Source organism: Ailuropoda melanoleuca, chromosome 1, assembly GCF_002007445.2.
Source record: "Ailuropoda melanoleuca isolate Jingjing chromosome 1, ASM200744v2, whole genome shotgun sequence".
NCBI classification, from domain to species: Eukaryota; Metazoa; Chordata; class Mammalia; order Carnivora; family Ursidae; genus Ailuropoda; species Ailuropoda melanoleuca.
In genome coordinates this window covers 117,770,526-117,795,701 of record NC_048218.1, presented here as the reverse complement: position 1 = coordinate 117,795,701, position 25,176 = coordinate 117,770,526, and the positions used below count along the sequence as shown (strand labels likewise).

At 40.4% G+C, this 25,176-nt stretch overlaps 1 protein-coding gene across 2 annotated transcripts in view; it reads right to left on the bottom strand.

Annotated features, from left to right (window-relative positions):
• LANCL2 (LanC like 2) overlaps positions 1-24,735 on the bottom strand; it is a 50,414-nt gene extending 25,679 nt beyond the window's left edge. For both annotated transcript variants that reach the window (XR_002141406.2, XM_002930157.4), the window contains exons 1-2: positions 23,666-24,735; positions 16,485-16,602 (exon numbers count right to left, since the gene is read on the bottom strand). Coding sequence is in view for 1 of the 2 variants with exons in the window: in XM_002930157.4 (XP_002930203.1) it covers positions 16,485-16,602; positions 23,666-23,869 (322 nt within the window). In the remaining variant the exon portion in view is untranslated. The remainder of the gene's footprint in view (positions 1-16,484; positions 16,603-23,665) is intronic.
• Positions 24,736-25,176: the final 441 nt, after the last annotated feature.

Below are 25,176 nucleotides of genomic sequence, written 5' to 3'. Positions count from 1 at the left end.
CCACTCTCAAATCACACTGTATCATTTCAAGGATAGAGCCAGCACCTTACAATAACAAACTATTCCTAATTCCTCCCTCTCGTCCCTCTCTCGTCCCTCGTATCTTGATGTCAGTCAGTTTACTTATATATACTACACACATTTAAGCATATATAAATATCATATAAACATACATGATTGAATACAATGTTACTATTTGGAACAAATATTTTATACAAATGTTATTTTGAACATATATTTTGACCCATTAGAGCAATTAAGAATAAAAAGATAAAAATTATTATTCCACGATCACTTATTCATTCTCTGACGTTGTTCTTTTCTTTATGTAGATTCAACTTTCTAATCCATATCATTCTCCTTCTCAAAGTAACTTGTTTCAACATTTCTTGCAGGTAGGTCTACTGGCAACAAATTCCCTTAATTTTTGTTTGAGGTTTTTATTTCTCACTAACTTTTTAAGGTTAATCGAGCAGGTTACAGAATTCTAGGACACTGATTCTTTCCTCTCAGTACTTTAAATACTTCACTCCACCCTCATCTTGCTTATATAGTTGCTGAAAAGAAGTCTGGTGTAATTCTTATTTTTGCTCTGCTGTAAGTAGGACATTTTCTTTTCCTTTGGTCTTTCAAGATTATTTCTTTATTTATGATTTTATGAAGTTTGAGTATAATATGCCTATGTGAGGTTTTTTTGTTTTTGGTCTACTTGTGGAGGTTTATTGGGGGGGGCATCTATCCTATTTGGTGTTCTCTGAGCTTCCTGGATTTATGGCTTGGTGTCTGATGTTAATTTGTAGAAATTCTCAGTCACTATTGCTTTAAATATTGCTCTTGTTTTTTTTTCTGTTCCTTCTCCTTCTGATATTCCCATTTCATATATGTTATGCCTTTTGTCATTGTTCCTCAGTACTTGAATATTCTCTATTGGGTGTTTTTTAGACTTTTTTCAATTTCATTTTCAGTTTTGGAAGTTTCTATGTCATTTTCAAGGTCACTAATTCTTTCCTTAACTGTGTCTCATCTATAATAAACCTATTAAAGGAATTCTTCATTTCTGTTATAGTACATTTGATTTCTTAGCATTTCTGTTTTATCCTTTCTTAGAATTTCCATCTCTCCTAGGGTTTCAAAGATGGTGGTGGAGTAGGAAGACCCTAGACTTGGCTCATCTGAAAAATACAGAAATCAACCATAAGACTGAAATAACAAACTCCAAAATTAAAGGAAGCAAAGAGGCCACACCGAAGAGGTAGGAAGTGCAGAGACATGGTTTAGGGGAGAAACAGATCATGAGTACTGTGAGAGGGAGGGAGCAGAGGTGGTGGAGAAGGGCAAGAGAGAGGAGCACACGGGGACGCACAAGAACATTTCCCCAAAGCCACTGACTTGGAAAAGGAGAGGGGCTAAATTTCGTGAGTTTTTGCACCAGTGGGGCTTAAAACCTGTTCTTTTAAAGCTCAGTAGACTTGGCTGCAATAGAGCCCAGAGGGCACTGTGCAAACCCTGGAAGGAAGGCAAGCAAACAACCTGAGGGTCAGACATGTGGAAACAGAGATTTGAAGAGTGTCTGGGGCAAACAGTGCAGAGATTATTTGCTCTTCTTGGAACATGCCCCTGAAAAGCTGCATTCAAGGAGATGCCTCGCCAGGAACAAAGGAGCTGGCTGGCGCCATTTCTCTCTCCTGACCCAAAGCATAAAGAGAGTCACTTGCTGGAAGCAATGCAGTGCAAACACTGGCTGCCTAACTTTTTGCACGAAGAAGCTCCACACCCCTGCACTCTGATGAGACTGCCCTTCCAGTCACACTTCCTTCAGTCTCAGTGCAGAGGGCCCTTCCTCCAAAGACCACCACAAACTCATGCCCACACCATGTCTCCCAAACAGGGAGTTTTGCAGGGCCTCAGTTCCAGTGGAGGTGGTGACAGTCTCCTAGTTAACACTTGCCTCATTCAGGCCAGGCCCCAAACACTGTCCACAGCAGGCAAGGACAGCCTCTGCAAACAACTGGCCTGAAGGGCAGAGAAGCCAAAAATGACAATAGAGTGCATGCAGCACACCAGAGACACTCCCTGAAGTGCCAGGCCTTGGGAACTACGTGAACACTTTTCATAAGGCCATTCCATTCAGAAGCATGAGACATAACTGGCTTTTCTGACACACAGAAGAAGGCAGAGATTTAGATAAAATATGAAGACAGAAGAATGTCACAAATGAACAAGATAAGGCCATGGCCAGAGATCTAAGTGAAACAGGTACAAGTAACAGGCCTGATGGAGAATTTAAAGCAATGATCATAAGGATACTCACTGGGCTTGGTGCAAAGCACAGAAGAAAGACATCAGTGAGACCCTTACCACAGAGATAAAAGTTAAAAAAAGAATCAATCAGAGATGAAGAGTGCAATAAAAGAGATTAGAAACACAATTAATGAAATAAACAGCATACTGGAAGAAATAGAGGAACAAACTAATGACCTAGAAGACAAAGTAATGGAAAGAAATGAAGCCAAATGAAAGAGAAAAAGGAGAATAATGTCACATGAGAATAGATTTAGGGAACTCAGTAACTCCATCAAATGTAGTAATATCTTTATTATAGGAGTCCCAGAGGAAGACAAGAGAGAAGAGGGAAGAAAACTTATTTGAAGAAATAATAGCTGAAAACGTTCCTAAATTGGGGTAGAAAACAGAAAGCCAGATACAGGAGGCACAGAGAACCCTCAACAAAATCAACAAAAGAAGGCCAATACCAAGACATACTGTAATTAAATACAGTGATGAGAAAAAAATCTTAAAAGCAGCAAGACAAAAAAAAGTCTTTAACTTACAAAGGAAAACCCATAAAGCTAGCAGGAGATTTTTTTCAACAGAAACATGGCAAGCCAGATGGGAGTGGAATGATATATTCAACATACTGATTGGGAAAAATATGTAGCCAGGAATACTCTACAAGCAAAGCTATCATTCACTAGAAGGAGAGATACAGAATTTTCCAGACAAACAAAACTAAACTTGCTGTTTCCAAACAAACAAAAACTAAAGGAGTTCATGACCACTAAACCAGCCCTGCAAGAAACATTAAAGGGGACTCTTTGAGTGGAAAGGAGAGACCAAAATTGAAAAAGACAAGAAAACATCAGAAAAAAAAAATCTCTAGGAAGAATGACAAAACAAGTAATAAAATGGTACTAAATACTTATCTATCAATAATTATTCTGAATATTTGTAAATGGACTAAATGCTCCAATCCACAGGCACAGAGTAACAGAATGCATAAAAAAACAAGACTCATCATATGCCGCCTACAAAAGACTCACTTTAATTTAAATTCAATTATCCAACATATAGTACAACATTGATTTTTGATGTAGTGTTCAATAATTCATTAGTTGCATATAACACCCAGTGCTCATCACATCATGTGCCCTCCTTAATACCCATCACCCAGTTACTGCATCCCCCCACCTACTTCCCTCCAGCGACCCTCAGTTTGTTTCCCAGAGTCCAGAGTCTGTCATGGCTTGTCTCCCTCTCTGATTTCTTCCCGTTCAGTTTTCCCTCCCTTCCCCTGTGGTCCTCTGCGCTATTTTTTATATTCCACACATGAGTGAAACCATATGATAATTGAAAAGACTCAACTTTATTTTTTTAATTTTTTTTTTAAGATTTTATTTATTTGACAGAGAGAGACAGCCAGCGACAGAGGGAATACAAGCAAGGGGAGTGGGAGAGGAAGAAGCAGGCTCCCAGAGTAGGAGCCTGATGCGGGGCTTAATCCCAGAATGCCAGGATCACACCCTGAGCCAAAGGCAGACGCTTAATGCCTGAGCCACCCAGGCGCCCCTGAAAAGACTCTCTTTGGACCTAAAGTCATGTGCACATTGAAAATGAGCAGATAGAGAAATATTTATCATGCAAACAGATGACAAAAGAAAGCCAGAGTTAGCAATACTTATATCAGACAAACTAGATTTTAAACCAAAGACTGTAACAAGAGACATAGAAGGACACTACAGGGGAGGAATTAAGGTGGCAAAGGAGTAGGGGGACCCTAAGCTTGTGTTGTCCCTTGAACACAGCTAGATATTTATCAAATCATTCTGATCACCCAAGAAATCAGTCGGAAGTCTGAGAGAACAAAACTGCAAGTCTACAAGTAGAAAAGCGACCATCTTTTGGAAGTTAGGAGGTGCGGGGAGCTGAACCGGGAGAGGTACAGCTACGGATACAGTGGCAGGGAGGAAGCCTACTTACAGAAGCTACCACAAAGTACTGTAAGCAAACTCTGACCTTGTAGAAGTCTGCTACAGTGGGGAACGTGCCAGGCTTAAAGGTGCTCAGGTGGTGAAGTGGGGCAGAATCCCAGGTGTGACACCGTGGTCTGAAGGTCCCCTGGGTTGCAAGAGTGCGTGGTGCCCAAGTGCTGCACTGTTCCCAGACAGTGGAGTGAGGAAGCCAGCTGAGAACAGAGAGTGTTGGTGCCGGCTTTCTGCTCTGTTTAAATATCAACTGAGAAAGGCTGGGTGGTTGTGTGACCACTTTCCTGGGATGGCCCAGCAAATGGTGATAACCCTCCCTGGATGGAACCGTGCGGGTCCGCATTGGAGAAGTCCATAAAATTTGGAGTTTTGAAACTCAGCGGTGCACCTAAGATAAAAAACCTGACATAGACAAGGTGAATGCAGGGTTCTGACAGAAACAGGGGACGCAAGAGTGACTGACTGTTCTTTTGTGAGGGCTCACTGAAGAGTGTGGGTGTGAACTTTCACCTCCAAGGCTAGAAAGTGGGACACTGCCACACTTATCCTACCCATAAGTGCTGAAAGCCTTCAGGGAGGACAACAGCACCACTTAGTGGAGGTTGGAGCTGCTTACAGCAAGCCCTGCACCCCTGTGCCCTGGAGGTGCATTTCCACTGAAACAAGTCAGCCTGAGAATCAGCACAGCAGCCCTCTCCTCCAGAAGACCAGCACGAACAACATGCACGAAGCTTCCTGATCACAGAATGCTGCAAAGCTTGAGCTCTAGGCACAAAAAAGGATCTAAACGCCTTTTTACTTTTCTTCTTTCTTTATTATTATTTTACAATTATTTTCTTATTTTTTCAATTCCTTCTTTCTGTTTTTTAATATTAATTTTATTTATACATATATTTGTTTATTTTTATTTCATTTTATTTATTTTATGTTGGGATCTAGACTTGTTTAGCAAGCATACCAAAACACACTGAGGGTCTAGTTTTTTTGTTTCTGTTTTGTTTTCTATATTTTTATCTTTTATGGGTTTTTTTCTTTCTCTCTTCTTTTCTGGACCAAAATGATGAGATGGAGAAATTCACCCCAAAAGAAAAGTAGTACAACTCATGGACAAAGATTTAATTGATACAGATATAACATGTCTGAACTAGAATTTAAAACAACAGTTATCAGGATACTAGCTGGGCTTGGAAAAAAGCATAGAAGACACTAGACAATCACTGCATAGATAAAAAAAGCTAAAATCTAGTCAGGCCAAAATTAAAAATGCTATAACCAAGATGCAATCCCAAATGGAGGTCATAAAAATGAGGATGGATGAAGCAGAGGAGCAAATTAGTGATATAGAAGATAAAATTATGAAAAAAATGAAGCTGAAAAAAAGAGGGAAAGAAAGGTAATGGACCATGAAGGTAGATTTAGGGAACTCAGCAACTTAACAAAAATGTAATAACATTTGTATCACAGGAGTCCTAGAAGATGAAGAGAGAGAAAATGGGGCAGAAGGTTTATTCGAACTAATGATAGCTGAAAACTTCCCTAATCTAGGGAAGGACACAGACATCAAAATCCAAGAAGCACAGAAAACACCCATGAAATTCAACAGAAGCTGGCCATCGCCATGGCATATCATAGTCAAATTCACAAAATACACAAACAGGGAGGAATCCTGAAAGCAGCAAGGGGGAAAAAAGTCCTTAACCTAAAAGGGGAGACACATCAGGTTCACAGCAGATATGTCCACTGAAACCTGGCAGGCCAGAAAGAAGTGGAAGGAAATATACAATGTGCTGAACGGAGAAAATACGCAGCCAAGAATTCTTTATCCAGCAAGACTGTCATTCGGAATAGGAGAGATAAAGACTTTCCCAGACAAACTAAAACTAAAGGAGTTTGTGATCACTAAATCAGCCCTGCAAGAAATGTTACAGGGGAATCTTTGAGGGTTAGGTGGGGTAGGGAAAACCAAAAGCAAAAAAGACCAGAAAGGACCAGAGAACATCACCAGAAACACCAACTCCATAGGTAACAAAATGGCATGAAATTCATCTTTCCATAATCATTCTGAATGTAAATGGACTAAATGCTCCAGTCAAAAGACATGGGGTAGGAGAATGGATTAAAAAAAAACAAAACAAGATCCATCTATAAACTGCCTACAAGAGACTCATTTTAGATCTAAAGACACCTGCAGATAGAAATGAAGAACCATCTACCATGCTAATGGACATCAAAAGAAAGCTGGGAGTAGCCATACTTAGACAAAACCGACTTTAAAATAAAAACTGTAACAAGAGATGAACAAGGGCATTGCATCATAATGAAGGGATCTATATCCACCAAGAATAACTAACAATTATAAATATTTATGCCCCCAACTTGGAACACCCAAATATGTAAAACAATTAATAATAAACATAAAGAAACTCATTGATAACAACACAATAAAATTAGGGGACTTTTAACACCCTACTTACAGCAATGGACAGATCATCTAAGCAGAAAATCAACAAGGAAACAATGGCTTTGAATAACACGGTGGATCAGATGAACTTAACATATATTTTCAGAACATATCATCATGAAGCAGCAGAACACACATTTTTTTTGAGTGTACATGGAACATTCTCCAGAATAGATCACATACCATGTCACAAATCAACCCTCAACAAGTACAAAAAGATTGAGATCATGCTATGCATATTTTCAGACCACAATGCTATGAAACTGGAAGTCAACAAGAAAAAATTTGGAAAGACCACAAATACATGGAGGTTAAAGAACATCCTAGTAAAGAATGAATGGCTTAACCAGGATATTAAAGAAGAAATTAAAAAAAAAATACATGGAAGCAATGAAAATGAAAAGACAACATTCAAAAACCTTTGGGATGCAGCAAAGACAGTCCTAAGAGGGAAGTGTATTGCAATACAGGCATACCTCAAGAAACAAGAAGTCTCAATAAGCAACCCAACCTTACACTTAATGGTGCTAGAAAAGAAGCAGCCAATAAAGCCTAAAACCAGCAGAAGAAGGTAAATAATAAATATGAGTGCACAAGTAAATGATATAGAAACAAACAAACAAAAAAAAATCAGTAGAACAATTTAACAAAACTAAGAGCTGGTTCTTCAAGAGAATTAGTAAAATTGACAAATCCCTAGCCAGATTCTCGAAAAAGAGAAAGGACCCAAATACATAAAATCATGAATGAAAGAGGAGAGATCATAACCAACAACACAGAAATACAATTATAAGAGAATACTATGAAAAATTATATGCCAACAAACTGGGCAACCTGGAAGAAATGCACAGAGTCCTAGAAATCTACTAACTACCAAATCTGAAACAGGAAGAAACAGAAAATTTGAACAGAACACTAACGAGCAAAGAAATTGAACCAGTCATCAAAAATCTCCCAACACATAAAAGTCTTGGGCCAGAAGGATTCCCAGGAGAAGTCTACCAGACATTTATATGTGAATTAATATTTAAACTGTTCCAAAAACAGAAATGGAAGGAAAAGTCCGAAACTCGTTCTATGAAGCCAGCACTACCTCAATCCCAAAACCAGACAAAGACTCCACTAAAAAGGAGAATTACAGACCAATATTCTTGATGAACATGGATACAAAAATTCTCAACAAGATACTAGCAAATCAAATCCAACAGTACATTACAAGAATTATTCTCCATGATCAAGGGGATTTATTCCTGGGCTGCAGAGGTGGTTCAATATTCGCAAATCAATCAACATGATACACCTCATTAATAAAAGGATGAGAACCATCTGATCCTGCAGTAGATGCAGAAGAAGCGTTTGACAAAATTTAGCATCCATTCTGGATAAAAACCCTCAACAAAGTAGGGACAGATGGAACATACCTCACCATCATAAAGGCCATATATGGAAGATCCACAGCTAATATCATCCTCAATGGGGAAAAACTGAGAGCTTTTCCCTTACTGTCAGGAGCAAGAGAGGGATTTCCACTGTCCCCATTACTATTTAACATAGGACTGGCAGCTTAGCGTCAGCAATCAGAAAACAAAAAGAAAAGGCATCCAAATTGCAAGGAAGAAGTCAAACTTTCACTCTTTGCAGATGACATGTTCTATGTAGAAAATGTGAAAGACGGGGTACCTGGGTGGCTCAGTTGGTTAAACGTCTGCCTTCAGCTCGGGTCATGATCTTGGGGTCCTGGGATCAAGTCCCATGTCAGGCTCCCTGCTCAGCAGGGAGTCTGCTTCTCCCTCTCACTCTGTATGCACATTCGCTCTATCTCTCTCTCAAATAAATAAAATCTTTAAAAAAAAAAAAAAGAAAAAATCCAAAAGACTCCACCAAAAAACTGCTAGAACTAATACGTGCATTCATCAATGTTGCAGAATATAAAATCAATGCACAGAAATCTATTGCATTTCTATACACCAATATCAAAGCAGCAGAAAAAGAAATCAAGGAATCAATCCCATGTGTAACTGCTGCCCCCCAAAATAAGACACCTAGGAATAAACCTAACTAAAGTGACATAAGATTTCTATTCTGAACACTATAGATCACTTATGAAATAAACTGAAGAGGCCACAAAGAAATGGAAAGCTTTCCATGCTTGTGGATTGGAAGAACAAACATGGTCAAAATGTCTGTGCTACCCAAAGCAATCTACACATTTAATGCAATCCCTATCAAAATACCACCAGCATTTTTCACAAAGCTAGAATAAACAATATCAAAATTTGTATGGAACCAGAAAAGACACTGAATACCCAAAGTAATTCTGAAAAAGGAAAACAAAACTGGAGGTATCATGTATTCCAGATTTCAAGCTATTTTACAAAGCTGCAATCTTGAAGACCGTGTTGTACTGGCACAAAATCAGATGCATAGATCAAGGGGACAGAAGAGAGCGCCCAGAAATGAACCCACAGCTACGTGGTCAATTAATCTTTTTGCCAAAGCAGGAAAGAAGATCCAATGGGAAAAAGTCTGTTCAACAAATGGTGTTGGGAAAACTGGACAGCAACACTGAGAGAAATGAAACTGGACCACTTTCTTACACCATACACAAAAATAAATTAAAAATGGATGGAAGACCTAAATGTGAGACAGGAAATCATCAAAATCCTAGAGGAAAAGACAGGCAGAAACCTCTTTGAACTCAGCTGTAGCAGCTTCTTATTAAACACATTGCTGGAGGCAAGGGAAACAAAGCAAAAATGAACTACTAGGATTCATCAAGATAAAACCTTCTGCACAGCAAAGGAAACAATCAGAAGAATTAAAAAGCAGCTTACAGAATGGGAGAAGATACTTGCAAATAATATGTCTGATAAAGGGTTAGTATCCAAAATCTATAAAGAGCTTATCAAACTCAACACCCAAAAAACAAATATTCCAGTTAAGAAATGGGGAGAGGACAGGATGCCTGGGTGGCACAGTCGGTTAAGTGTCCAATTTCCAGTTCGGTTCCGGTTGTAGTCCCAGGGTTGTGAGATCAAGCCCTGCTTCAGGCTCTGTGCCAGCATAGATTCTGCCTCAGATTCTCTCTCCATCTCCTTCTGCCCCCTCCTACTCCTACTCTCTCACTGTAAATTAAAAAAAAAAGAAAAGAAAAGGAAAAAAATGGGAAGGCATGAACATTTTTCCAAAGAAGACATACAAATGGCTTACAGACATACGAAAAGATGCTCAACATCACTCATCATCAGGGAAATGCAAATCAACGCTATGAAGAGATACCCCCTCACACCTGTCAGAATCACTAAAATTAACATCACAGGAAACAACAGATGTTGGTGAGGATGCGATTAAGGGGAACCCTGTTGCACTGTTGATGGGAATGCAAACTGGTGTAGCCAATCTGGAGAACAGTTTGGAGGTTCCTCAAAAAGCTAAAAATAGAAGTACCCCTACGAGGAAGTAATTGCACTACTAGATATTTACCTAAAGGATACAAAAATACAGATTCAAAAGGGCACATGCACCCCAATGTTTATGGCAGCATTATCAACAACAGACAAATATGGAAGAGCCCAAATGTCCATCAACTGATGAATAGATAAAGAAGATGTGAGTTATATATATAAAATGGAATATTATTCAGCCATTAAAAAGAATGAAATCTTGCCACTTGCAATGATGTGAATGGAGCTATAGCATATTATGCAAAGTGAAATAAGTCAGAGAAAGACAAATACCATATGATCTCATTCATATATGGAATTCAAGTAAGAAAACAAACATATGGGACAGGGTAAGGAAAAAAAGGAGAGTGAAACAAGTCATAAGTGACTCTTAACAATAGAGAACAAACTGAGGGTTGAGGGAGGAACGAGGGGAGGATGGGCTAGATGGGTGATGGATATTAAAGATAAGCACTGGTTGCTGTATGTAAGTGATGAATCAGTGAATTCTATTCCAGAAACCAATATTGCACTGTAAGTTCACTAACTAAAATTGAAATTTAAAAAAAAAAGGAGGACTATAGAATCATAAAAGGGACAATCCAATAAGAAGACAGAATAATTGTTAAGTATTTATACACCCAACATGGGAGCACCCGAATATGTAAAACAATTAATAAGAAACAGAAAACAGCTAATTAATAATACAATAGTAGGAGACTTTAACATCACACATACATCAATGGACAGATGATCTAAACAGAAAATCAACAAAGAAACAATGGTTTTGAATGACACACTGGACCACATGGATTTAACAGATATATTCAGAACACTGCATTTTAAATCAGCAGAATACACATTCTTTTTGAATGCACGTGGAATATTCTCCAGAATAGTTCACGTTTTAGATCACACAACAGGCTTCAACAAACACAAAAAGACTGACGTCATGCCATGCCCCTTTTCTGACCACAACACTATGACATTAGAAGTGAACCAGAAGAAAAAATCTCAAATGACCATAAATACATTGAGGTTTAACAACATGCTACTAAGCAATGAATGAGTGAACCAGGAAATCAAGGAAGTACATGGAATCAAATGAAAATTAAAACATAACAGTCCAAAACCTTTAGGATGCAGCAAAAGCTGTCCTAAGAGAGAAGTATATAGCAATATAGGTCTACCTCAAGAAGGAAGAAAAATCTCAAAGAAACAACATAATCTAACTGAAGGGGCTAGAAAAACAAAAACAAATGAAGCCTAAAGCCAGCAGAATAAAGGAAATAATAAAGATTTGAGCAGAAATAAATGATACAGAAACTAAAAAAAAACAAAATAGAACAGATCAATGAAACCAGGAGCTGGTTCTTTGAAAATATTAATAAAATTGATAAACCCCCAGCCAAACTCATCAAAAAGAAAAGAGAAAGGATCCAAATAAAATCAGAAATGAGAGAGGAGGAATAACAAATAATACCACAGAAATAAAAACTATTACGAAATCTACACACCAAACAAATTGAACAATCTGGGAGAAACGGATAAATTTCTAGAAACATATAAACTACCAAAACTGAAACGGGAAGAAATAGAAAATATGAACAGACCAATAACCAGCAGAGAAATTGAATCACAGCAATCAAAAACCTCCTAACAAACAAAAGTCTAGGACCAGATGGTTTCATAGGAGAATCTTACCAAATCTAATCCAACAAGACGAAAAAATCGTTCACCATCAAGTCAGATTTATTCCTGGCTTGTAAGGGTGGTTGAATATTTGCAAACCAATCAGTATGATACATCACATTAATAAAAGAAAGGATAAGAACCATATGATCTTCTCAACAGATGCGGAACAAGCATTTGACAAAGTACACCCATTCATGATAAAAACCCTCAGCAAAGTAGTTTTAAAGGGAACATACCTCAAAATAAAGGCCATCTATGGGGAAAACTGAGAGGTTTTCCTTAACAGTCAGGAACAAGGCAAGGATGTCCACTCTCACCACTGTTATTTAACAGTACTAGAATCCCAGTCCTGTCCACAGCGATTGGACAACAAAAAGAAATAAAAGGCATCCAAATCGGCAAGGAAGAAGTCAAACTTTCACTATTTCCAGATGATACGATACTCTATATAGAAAACCTAAGATTCCACCAAAAAATTGCTCTAATACATAAATTCAGTAAAGTTGCAGGATACATAATCAATGTACAGAAATCTGTTGCATTTCTACACACCAATAAAGACACAGCAGAAAGAGAAATTAAGAAATGAATCCCATTTACAGTTTACACCAAACATAATAAGATACCTACGAGAAACCTAACCAAAGAGGTGCAAGACCTGTACTCTGAAAACTATAAAACACCGATGAAAGTGAATATGACAAAAAGAAATGGAAAGATATTTCATGTTCATAGATTGGAAAAACAAATAGTCTTAAAATGTCTATACTACCCAAAGCAATCTATATATTTAATGCAATCCCTATCAAAACTTTTTTTTTTTTACTTTTTCCACCAAAATCCTTAGCATTATTAATCATAGTATTTGAAAATTTCTAGTTTGATAATGTCAACATTCCTGCCATATCTGATTTTGGGTCTAATGTTTACTTAGTCACTTCAAACTGTTTTAATTCTATTTTACTTTTTTGCCTTTTAGTATTCCTTGTAAATTTTCATTGCAAGGTGGACATAATGTACTGGGTAAAAGAAACTGCTGTAACCAGTCCTTTAGTGATGTGGTGGTAAGGAATAGGGGAATAGAAGCATTCTATGGTCCTATGATTAGGTCTCAGTCTTCAGTGTGCCCCTGGACTATGACCTTTCCTAGTGCTTCTTGGTGTTTTCGTCCTGTAGGTTGGACAGCATCATTACAGGCGGCTGGAGTTGGGTACTTCCCTTCTCCCACGTGGAAGGCCCAGCCACAGCAGGGTGGAGTTAGGTATTTCCCTTCCCCCAGGTAAGTCTGGCTTCAATAAAACTCCAGTAGGCTAGGTAGGCTCTGTCTGGTAAAACAGTTTCTCCTGAGGGTCAGTCTTGTGAAGAGAAACAGAATGCTCTGGCATATTTCAAAACGTTCCTCTTTCCTCCCCCTTCCAGAAGCACAAAGGGATTTTTCTCCAATAACTACAGTGAGAACCTGGGAGAATGCCCGGAGTTAAACTTGAAAAAGTGAAGAAGGGTCCTTATAACTGGGTCCATCGAAAGGCATTTTACTCTCATAACGGTTCACACTCAGCCTCTAGCAATTCATCAATTAAAGTTTAAATTTCTCACCCCCACACTGGTTCCCAGGGAATCTCTGCTCCAGTAAACCGTGATTTTCTCTGCCTCCCTGTCTGTCTCTCCTATTTTCGCTGCAGACATTTGCCCTATGACCTCACTTCACTAATGGATCTCAGAATTGTTATTCTCTCAGTCTGTTTCAGCTTTTACTTCTTAGGATGCAGTGATAACTTCTAAACTCATCACATCCCAGACCAGAAACCAGAGCTCTCTCTTCATTTTATGTTTTTTCGTTTTTATGGTATTGCCGTGCTTTCTGTAGTGTCAGTTCTTTCCTCAGCCCCTCGTCATTTGGACTTTATTTCTGAAGTGATTCTCCCTTGTCCTTCAATTTCTTTTCTGTGTTCTTTCAGTTCTTATTCCACATCATCTCACTGTCCTGCCGTCTCTTTTCTGGGTCCCTCCTTTATTTCTGGTTGTGACACAATTGCTTAATTAAGTTCCAAAATTAATGTTGAAAATGCTGTAATTCTTCTCCACATTGTAATGGCATTTTCCTGGTGTTTTTTCTTCTTCCACTGACAAAATTTGATATTCCTTTTTTTCTAATATTATGTATACAACTGAATTTTTTCTTACGTTTGAATTAGGTGAATTTCTTGAATAAACTCTTAACAGGAAGACTCGCTAAAAGAGGGAAAGTGTTAGGATAGCTTTCCCAGTTTTCTTAATCTCACGGTATCCTCTTCTTACTAAGTGACAGTTTATTTGTATATGGTGACTTGTGGTGACCAGATTTCCTTTGATTCCCATACCCTTATTTTTTTCATGAGGGTTCCTACCACTGACGTTTCCTTTCTGACTACACTATTAGCCAGTGCCACCAGGGATGAAGTTTCTGCCTCATAAGATAATCCCCTTTAGAATAATGCTGTTTAAAAAAGTTCTATAACCTCTGTTCCCTGTATGCTGCTCTCCATACCATTTTCCTCTGCCTCTCTTCCTTGCCCACTTTGTGTTCATCAGATATGCCCTCAAAAACTCCCCCTGACGGTGGTCTCTTCCTTCTGAGAATAATTATTTACTGATTTGGGAGAGGGGGAATTGCAGAATACATTTTGCCACCCATGGGTCATTTGGCTTCCTCACCTGGACACCACTGTCACTTTCTACCATTGTTCTGGATTCTATTTGTTTTTCATACATTTTTATTTGGTGTATTCTCTATCTCACAATTTTGCTAAAAAAAAAAAAAAGGTTGTGGGTGCTTCATTCATTCTTGTATTGTACAGTTTTAGGAGAAAAGATAGGAGGTATGGGTGTAAACAGTGCTACCTGAATCCCAAAGCCCTAAATATTATGTTTACCCATTCACACCAAATACCTCCGTGACGGCTCTATCATTGATTCCAAAAGATGACAACAAACGGGGATTTTTAATACTGATACTTGGACGCCTCCACCAGAGATCCTCATGTAATCATTCTGGGACGAAGGCTGGTAATATGTTGTTTATTATAAAACCCTCTGAGTGTTTCTGATGCATAGCTAATTTAGAATCATGGACATAAAACCCCTCTTTCAATAAGAAATGTTTTAAGTAAAAGACTTTTTAGGGGAAATCTGTGCTAATAACGATGTTATTTTTCCTTTAAAAATATCCTTCTTGGGGCACCTGGGTGGTTCAGTCGGGTTGAGCGTCTGCCTTCAGCTCAGGTCATGATCTCTGGGTCCTGGGATCGAGTCCTGCATTGGGTTCTGGTCCTATACTGAGCTCCCTGCTCAGTGGGGAGTCTGCTTCTCCTTCTCCCTCTGCCCCTTCCCCCCCAGCTCATGTTCTTTCTCCCTCTCAAATAAATAGAATCTTAAAATAAATAAATAAAAATAAAAATATCCTTCTTTGCTTTTTACTTTTATCTTGGGGCTCCTGGGTGGCTCAGTCAGCTAAGCACCTGACACTCGGTTTTGGCTCAGGTCATGATCTCAGAGATCCAGCCCTGCGTCAGGCTCTACACTCAGTGGGGAGTTTGCTTGAGATTCTCTCTCTCTCCTTCTGCACTTCCCCCACTTGCAGGCTCTCTCTCTCTTTAAAATAAATAAATAAAATATTTTTAAAAAATTCTTCTTCTTTGCATTTTAACTCAAGTTAGCTAAAATTATCTAAATTTACATTTAAGGTAAATTTCTTTGGCTCCAGGTCTTTCTGGGTTTAATAGATTGAAAATTTTAATTTTAATGTCATTATGTAAATGTTGTACTCCTAATAGGCAAATACAAATAAAATATCACAGAAATAAATATAAAAATGAACACACAAAAAAGATGAGGGCCATCACGTTTGGTTGTACACTGCAAAAGAAGGCATCACTTCTCAGTGATGCTAGCATGTACACTTATGTCTATGCTGTTCATTGAATAAACAATAAAAACTTTTAACAAGGGCTATAAATTGATAAGTAAATTGTTATTAGCAATAATCATACTGCAGTCTAATCTCTCGGAAGAAGGTCTTTTACTTCTTTTATACTCCCTAAACAGTTATTACAATGTTCTGGCTATATGGTAAAATAATAAGAATGTAAATATTTATTAAGGCAAGTTAATTTTGAAATTAAGTTTTTTGATGTAATGTGTATTACAGGTCGCTTATTTAATTATTATCACTAAATTCAAAATCAAAATTTTTATGTGTACAAATGAGTCAAATGAGTACAAGCAATAGGTTAAACAGTTTATGCATAATGGAGAAATCACATATGCAACTTGTCCCAAAGATCAAAGCAATGAAGGCAAACAAAAAACTGGCCTAGGGCAAGTTTTCTCTTATTACATGTTTTCATAGATACCCATGTATTAGGTCAAATAAATAATGCTATAAAAACATGATACACTACATATCAAACTTCAAGCAGAAAAGATTTCTTTAGAAATAAAACTCCAAAGCATCTCATCACTGAAGAAGTTCAAGATTTCATTTAAAGGGCATAAAACTTTCAAAGAAGAAAAATTTTAAATTCAAGTCTTATAATTATAATCCCAAAACAGAACATACCCATTACTTGTCTCCCACCTTCTCACCTGTCCAACCAGTGTAAGCAGAGCAATCATGCGGGTCGGCTGTCTTCAGCCCTTCCTCCATCTGCTGCAGAAGATCTTTGATTTTGGTCTGGATTCGCCTTGTGAAATTATGAATGATCTGAGAACCAAAAGAATACAGAAATTTAAATTGCATAAGAACAGGGTAATATTATAATAAATATTATAATAAATACTTTATGTTGTCAGAACATAAGAGGTAGAAATTATATTACCTGGCCCATTTCAATGCTTCATTAGTTAGAGGGTGTCTACCTTGATTTTATAAGGTAAGTTTTTAAATGAGACACAATGCCCTATGTGGACTATAAGGCATTGGTAGGATTACAAAAAATAAGTTGTAGAAACCAAAGAAAAAAAATTTAAAAAAAGAAGATGGACTTGACTACACAAACATGTTAACTTCTATAAGTTAAAGAATTTAAGAAAGACGGCTTCAAAATTAATGACAAGGGGGAAACATCTGCAATATAAAACACTGTAAGTAAAAAAAGACCATAACGATGCAGAAATAGACCTAAAATTATCCATGTACCATAAAAAAAATATGAAATGACAAACATATGCAAAAATGTTCAATCACTTAGCAATTAATGAAATGCAAATAAATATAAGTACCATAGTTTGCTTTAACAGATTAACAAATAATAAAAAAATTTAAAAATACTAAGTCCCAAGGCTGCTAAGAGCTAAGGAAACAAGTATTCTAATTCACCGGTAGCCTATCTCAAGAGAAATTTAGCAGTATTCTTAAATAAGTAGTTGATAATGTTCAGAATTTTATGTCTTTGATGATTTTTTAAAAATCTAGCTGCCAGAGAAACTGCTGAGGTATATTAAAATCCATGACTATGATCATGGAATTTTCTATTTAACCCTTTAATTATTACTTTTGTTTTCATGTATTTTGTAGTTCTGTTATTAGACACAAATTTATGACTGTGCGTCTTACTGATGGACTGACTTGTTATAAAAATGTCCCTCTATGAGACTCTGGAGAAAATGTTTTTATGTTATTGCACAGTTAGGGCTTTCAGGGCAAATCTTCCTGAAATTTTGGATTCTGGATTAAAAGCAAACCTTAGGAATTAAGTTACAATTGTATACATTGTGAGAAGTCCAGAGAGGTTTAGCTAACCCCAGAGGTATGGGTTTATATTTCAGGGGGATGAGGCCCTAAAACAAGGAGACATTTCCAAGTTGTAAAACTGAGGAGAAACGGTTTTATCTTTTGCATGGAGAAATCTATTCACGTCCCAAAGACTTAGAGTATGATATTTCCAATGAAACTCTCCCAGAAGGAGAAAGGAAGACAGTTGCCTCTTTTCCATTTGTAAAAACCAGAGAAAAGTTAATTTTCTTCATTATCTGCCTACCATACATAGACTCTGCGTATGGAGGACATCTGACCTAGTTTTCACTGTGTTGCCCCACAGGGAAGATCTGAGACACATGGAACCACTCACTGGTTATAGTCTGTCTGATAAATAATAAACCTCTGATCCAGAAACCTCTTGTGTACATTCAGGAAAAAATTAATAGATAAATATTAAAGACCTAAACCAGGCTGACGTCAGCATCACTGCAGCATCGGGCTCAGGATCCCTTGTTTTTGTCCTCCCTTTAGCAATAAAAATTAGGCATCCATCCACAAACAGAAGTGCTTTTGGGTGAGTTGTGGAACCCAGCACCTTACACCAAGGGACCCGTGGGCGGTCTAGCCCACCAGTCTATAAGGTAATAAGCAGAGATTTTGGTACTGGCTGTGGAACCTACAGGAGACTGTGAACTAGTCGTCGCCCCCGCCCCCCCAGCCTCAAGCTGTGATCTGAGAGTGCATGCAGAACCCCGGGGTTAAGCAATCACTTTCCGATCAGAAAACCTTTGGACAAGCCCAGATTTGCAGAGGAAAAGTTCCAACAGTCCTTTAGAGGGGGAAAAAAATGAGTTTGTATGCATTAAATTGGGTAAGAGCTTGTCTTTATCAGCATCACCGCTTCCCAAGGGTGGAACAGCATAGGTCTAAATAGATGGCCTGTGTTTTCTCCCATAGGGAAAAGAGAGAGCCCTTGAGTGAGTGCCCAGGTCTCCTATCTGTGCAGGACTCTGCTGCAGAGACTCATTCTCCTCCCACGGCATCCAGAGCGTTGCTGAGAGAACTCTACGACTGGGGAGAAGAGGAAAATCAGGACAGTAGCACAGAAGATTCCAAGAGCAGAGGGCATGAAAGGGATACCACTCCTGCACAGTTGCTCTGGATTCCTTCAGGTTAATGAAAAATCAAGGGAACACAACATACCCAAAGATCACAATAATCTGCCACTAACCAAACCCAAAGACATGAAAATGTATGATTCATCCAATAAAGAATTCAAAATACCTGTTTTAAGGAAACTCGATGAACTACAAGAAAATACAGAAAGAAAATTTAATGAAATCAGAAAAAGAACACATGACCAAAATGAGAAATTTAACAGAGATAGAAATCATAGAAAAGAATTGAAGATAAATTCTAGAGATGAAGAATTTAATGAAATAGAAAACACAACAAAGAGACTCAAAAGCAGAGTAGACCAAATAAAAGATAAACTCAGTGAGAGGATAGGAACTTTGAAACAACTCAGTTGAAGATAAAAAAGAAAAAAAGAAATAAAAAGAGTGAAAAAGCCTATGAGATCTATTGGACACCTTCAAAACAAAACAACAATATCTGAATCCATCCCACAAAGAGAAGGGGGCAGAAAACTTGTTTCAAGAAATGATAGCAGAGAACTTCCCAAACTTGGGAAAAGATCTGGACATAATAAACAGATCACCCCGTTATTTTAATCTGAAATGTCCTTGTCTAAGACACGTGATAATAAAACTATTAAAATCAAACTGCAGGCATGCTGACAACACCGACTCCATCTCTGGCCCTCTGTCTTGTTCTTCACGTTCACTTGATGACCTCTCTTGAGGCTCCGTGTTCTAGGCCCCTTGACCGTTAATGTACATACCCTAGAAATGCCCATCAAGGCCAGGATGGGGGGAGGCTTACTCTGGCCTCTCATGAAGCTGCTGGGGATAACACAGCCTCACGCCTTCCTGATGTCCAGGTGGGGCCATAAAATGTGATTAAAGATTAACTACCAATTAGATACATGCAAGCCCTCTGATCTCACTACAGGGCCCTTCTGTGTGTTCCCTCCCTCTGTAACATCTCTGCACTAACGTCTCTGGACTTCGCAGAGAATAACCCCAGAGTGACTGGATCATCCTCCACCCCAACCCCCATCAGTAAGTTCCCCTGAACAAAACTCTGTAAACTGTATGAACTTCCCTGCCTTGTTTCCCAGGCTCAAAGTCCCTTCTCCATTTAGGGGATGATGTAGGAAAGATGTTAAGGTTCAAAACCAACAGCCAAGAAGGAATTCTTGAGACATCTTAGGTGTGAAAAGGTGGTTTTATTAAAGCACAGGGACAGGACCCATGGGCAGAAAGAGCTGCAATTAGGTCGTGAGGGGTGGTGATTATATACCAACAAGTTCGAGGGGGTTTAGGGATAACAAGATTTTCAGGACCTTGAAGGGATTAGCTATTGTTGGGAAAAGGTCATTTATTACCGTTTAATAAAACTTAGTCATGAGACCCTTCAGATGTATGTTGGTGGGCCATATGCTTAGGGGATGCTTGCCAACACACATCTTGCGGAGTTGAGAGATAAAGGAAAATTTCTGAAGGAATTTTTGTATGTTAAAGCAGACTTACAGGATGGGGGGCAGGGAGTTGGGCTAAGTAGGCCTTCTGCCCTTAGCAAGGTGTGTAAAAAAAGTGTAACTGTGTCCTAAAGTAAAATGACTGGTTGTTCCAGGATAAGAAAGAGGGAAACCCTGAATGGATGGGAAGGTTGTGGAAAAGGAGTCTTGGAAAAGGAATTCTCTGTATGAGCAAGCAGGCTAAGACTGGAATTAATTTAAGTTTTTAAAGAATGAGTCTAAATTATCAAAAGTACACACGCAAAATCAGAATTTGTTTCTCCTGTTAAAAGGACAAACTTTTCTATTGGTCTATAGAGAAACTGCAAAAGGTCTATCTTTAAAGTAATCTGCCCAGAAAGCAAAGATTTTGTGTCTTATCAAAGTGATTTTTTGTGCTTAATGTCTGTATCAAGATTTTGATTACTTGGGAGAACTGAGTCTTCAATATTAAAAGAGTTAAGTTTTGTTCTCAACTATGTAACCTTTTGGATTCGCCTTTACAGTCTTCTGTTGCCACTTTGGTTATGTGAATCACTAAGTATTATTTCATAATCTGCGATCCTATTTAGTCAAATGCTCAAACTTTTCGACATTTTGACAACTTCCCAAAATCAAATTCTAAATGGTGTGTTTGACATTAAAACAACCTTGATTTCTCTGAGGGTCCCTGGAAAATCTCAAAGGATTTGTCTCTTACCTTGTAAAAAAGAGATGTAAAACGAAATATGTTTATTTGGTATGTTAAATTACATGGGAAGCATTGACAAGTAAGTGATGATAAACCTTAGGGTATGGAGGGGCTAAGAGGAGGCAGCCCCAAGATGGGCCACTTTGGCATGAACATTATTTTGAGTTAAAAGTAATCAAAACCCAGGTGTGGCTGGGTGGCTCACATTACCATCCTGGGGCCCTGGGGATGGAATCCTGCGTTGGGCTTCCTGCTTGGCAGGAAATCTGCTTCTCCTCCCTCTGCCCCTCCCCCCCCTCCTGCTCTAAAATAACTTTTCTAAAAAAAAAAAAAAAAGTAATCAAAACCCAGCAGATGCAGGAAAGCTCTCTGCCTCCCTGACAACTGCCTAAATTTACATTGGAAGGACAGCCTGTAACAGTGATGAGGGAACAGAAGGCTGGCTGAAGACAAAGCATAAACTGACACCTTGCAACCTCCAGCCACCCCCCCACCCCCCCACCCCCGCGCCAACTCTTGGGTGGGATACATGTGACATTCTTCCAGGAAGCCCCCAACTATCTTCATGTTACTGCCTTACTAGAGTGGTAAACAACCTTAACCTGACAATAGCAAGGCCTCCTGTATCCAGTGAGTCTTCTTTAACATATGAAAGTATTTTCTCAACCTCCCTTTTTCCTTACCTTCCCCCAACCCCATAGTGTATAATCAGCCACCCCCCATAACCCGGGGCAGCAGCTCTTTATGCCCACGGGTCCTGTCCCCGTGCTTTAATAAACCACCAATTTTGCACCAAAGATGCCTCAAGAATTCTTTCTTGGTCGTGGGCTCCAGACTCCACCCCACTGAACCTCACCTATATCCCACCACCGCATCAACAGGAAGAGAGCTAGTAAAAGAGGCTCCCCTTTACCTAAGGAACTCATCTGCATAATATGGCAACCGTGTTTTTCCAAACATTCCTGTCCACCTCCCTGCTAAAGGCCTTTCTCCTGATTTGTGTCCTCAGACCCCGCCCCCCACACCTCTCCTTAGCTCATATATGTTTCTCATGTTGCCTCATTGTCTTTGGAATCTCCTGTCTGTATGGATTCCCTGTAAGTACACCTATTAAATTTGATTTTCTCCTATTAATCTCCTTATGTCAATTTGATTCTAAGTCCAGCTAGAAGGACCACAGGGCAAAGGAAGAGCCCCCTCCCCAACAGGTGTGTGTGTGGATACAGATTTCAATATGTCCAATTATCTTACATTGTTTCACACCACAGAATAAGTGCATTTCCTTATCAAATGAACTCTCATCACATCTTTAACCACGGCCATTTTTTAAGTCTTTTGTCATTTATAGTCATTGTGATGAGTGCACAGAAGGCAAGCAGAGGACAGGCAGAAGCTGACACCCCTCCCCTCCATGGGATGTGTGTGACTTTCCTCAGGCACTCCGGGCTGCCCTAAAGCTAAGCAAGGGAAAAACAAATAGTTAACTTAGGAAGATCACAATCCTGCAGGACCTGAGTCTCCCTCAGTTTTAGCAATTTACAAGAACAAAGCATTTCTATCAGTAACCTAGCTTCCAGGAAGAGACGTAGATACAATTAAATATCCTTATAACCTGCAGCCCATTGACAGATACTTTGGGTGGGCAGAGTGTAATGTTCCTCCAGGAAGTTCCCAAATACCTTCATGATAATTCCTCCCTAGAGGGAAAAACTACCTTAACCTGACAATGGCAAGTCCTCCAGTATCCTTGAGTCTTCTTTAACATATGAAAATCCCTTTGAAATCTCCTTTTCAGATTTCACCTAACTTTAAGATCATAAAACTGAACTAGGTAAGAATTTCCAGAACTAATGAAAAAACTGGATTCGACCAGAACAAGAATTAATAACAAGGAACTGAATGAACTGATGAGGATTATAATTTTTTCTTATGACTTTTTTGAAACATTGCTGGCTCCTTAATATTTTTTTCTCCAGATTTAAGAAAACCTCTTTTCTTTACTCTTAAGCTACTTGTGACTTAAAGTAAAAAATACAAAATATATGGGGAATCAGGGAGGGGAAGTGGGACTTGGAACACTTAGATCAGTGAAAAAACAATAGCGTAAGTGGTAAACGTCTGCTTTTACCAAACACGAACAGTTATGCTGATATTCACGTCTTCCTTTATTTCCGCTTTTCCCCTATAAGTGAACGTTTGTTCAAATACCCCGTTTGCAAGTCCTAGGCACTCAGACAAGACCAATCCAAACGACACTACTGTTTATGAACAATGCCGTAAGTCCCAAGGGCAGGGGACCAGGGGCCAGACCTGAAGAGACACTAGTCTCCTAGGGAAACGAGGAACAGATGTCGGGGGTCCGTTTGCAGCCCCAGAGGCCGGAGCGCACGCCAAGGCCGACAGAAAAGGAATCCGCATGGAAACCGCCACTACAGCCCTGACAATCACTTCCACGCGCCAATAAATAGAGCGCTTCATCAATGTATTTCAAAGGCACGAGAAGCCAGGAGGCGCCTATCAAAAGGCAAGTTGGTACCAAAACAGAAACCCACAACCCTCCCCCCAGAAACCATTCCTCCCCACTCCTTCGCTCTCTCAGGTTGGGCCTCGGGCCGGCGGGCGCGGAGAGGTGACGTCAGCGCGCCGTGGGGGCGGGGCGGGTGGACGCTACCATCGCCGGCACCCCCCTCACCTGGCGCGGCCCACGGCCGGGCCAGCGCCCGCCGCCGACTCACCTTTCCGTCGTTGTGAAAAGGGAGGCCAAGCTCGTCGGTGGTGGGCGGGAGGCGAGCACAGCCCGTCTCCTCGGCCGCTCCGGCGGCCAGCACCGCGGAGGCAGCGGCCTCGTAGTCCGGGAAGGGATTGGTGAACGCCCGCTCCTCCATCTCGGCTTCCCCTCCCAGATGGAACTTCAGTCTCTTCGACATGGTCTCGCCCATCTCAGCCGCGCGCTCCTTCCGTCCCCCGGGGCCGCGCGGCACGGCGAGCGGGCGGGGACAAACCTCCTGCCGAGGGCTTCGAGTCGAGCCCCGCTTTGGGAGCCGGGGTCCCGCGCGGCGGGGGACGAGGGGAACGGGCTTCCTTTACGAAGGCCGCCGGCTGCGAGGACGAGCGGGGCTCGAGAGCGGGCAGGAGCCTCTCCGGGGGGCCTGGCTCACCGCGGGGGGCTGGCACATCTGGCGGCAGCTGGTGGGCTGCACGTGGGGCCCCCGCCCCGCCCGGACGCCGACGGGGCCGCCGATGCCTGGCCGGGAGCGAGCCGGCTCCGCGGGGAGGCGCGCAGGCCGGAGCCTCGGCCGCTCAGAGTCCGCTCCCGCGGGTCCGCATCGCCCCCGCCGCCGCCCGCTCTCAGGCTGCGACCCCGCGGGGTCAGGGACCCGCGGCTGGCACAGCCCGTCCGCGGCGACGCGCACGGCGGGGCCCGGAGTCCCCGGGCTCTGGAATCGCCCCCGGACCGCCGCGCCCCGCTCCTCTTCTGCGTCCGAGACCTTCTCAAGGTTTTGCAGAGGAAGCCGAAGGACCGCGCGTGGCACTTCCCGCAGGAACAGCCTGTGGAGAATAATTCGCTGTCATTCAGGGAGTGTGCAGTTTGCAGACCAGGGAGACCGCGTCCCTAGACGCGCCATCATCAGTCCGCATTTTCACCAGCCAGGAGGTGCCGCCGATGTCCTCGGCCCCCGGTGCGCCAGCCACGCCAGCAGCAGCAGCTCTTTGGTATCAAGGAAAAAAATTTCCTCTAGAGAAAAGAATTTCAAAACAGCCTAAAACACTGCAAGGAGAGTGTCTCCCAGGGGCTGGGGGGCGGGGGGGAACAGTCCCTCCTATTCCTCACAGTTGGGAGGGGGTGTCTGGAGGAGGAGCCACTGGCCTTTTTTTTTTCCCCCCTTTCCTTTTCACGTTTTATTTCAGTCCCTTTGTTTGAATAAACGTATCTTTGGTAACAAGAGGTAATGTTAAGCATACTTAATCATCTAAATATTTAATTGACCTGAAAGATTCCTCCAGTATTAATTGCCCGGGAACATAACATGCATAGTAAAAGGACACAAGCAAATAAATCTTGCCATTTATATAATCACAGTACGATTAACAACAGTCTTTAATGGTTCTTTTTGTTCTTGTTGTTACTTTATTTGGGACCAAATAGATGTAATGATTTCTCCTTAAGGAAAACATCTCGCCCCCCATTTAAATATTGATTGAATGCCAGATGATACTAGGCGTTGGCAAATAGACATTGAAAAGA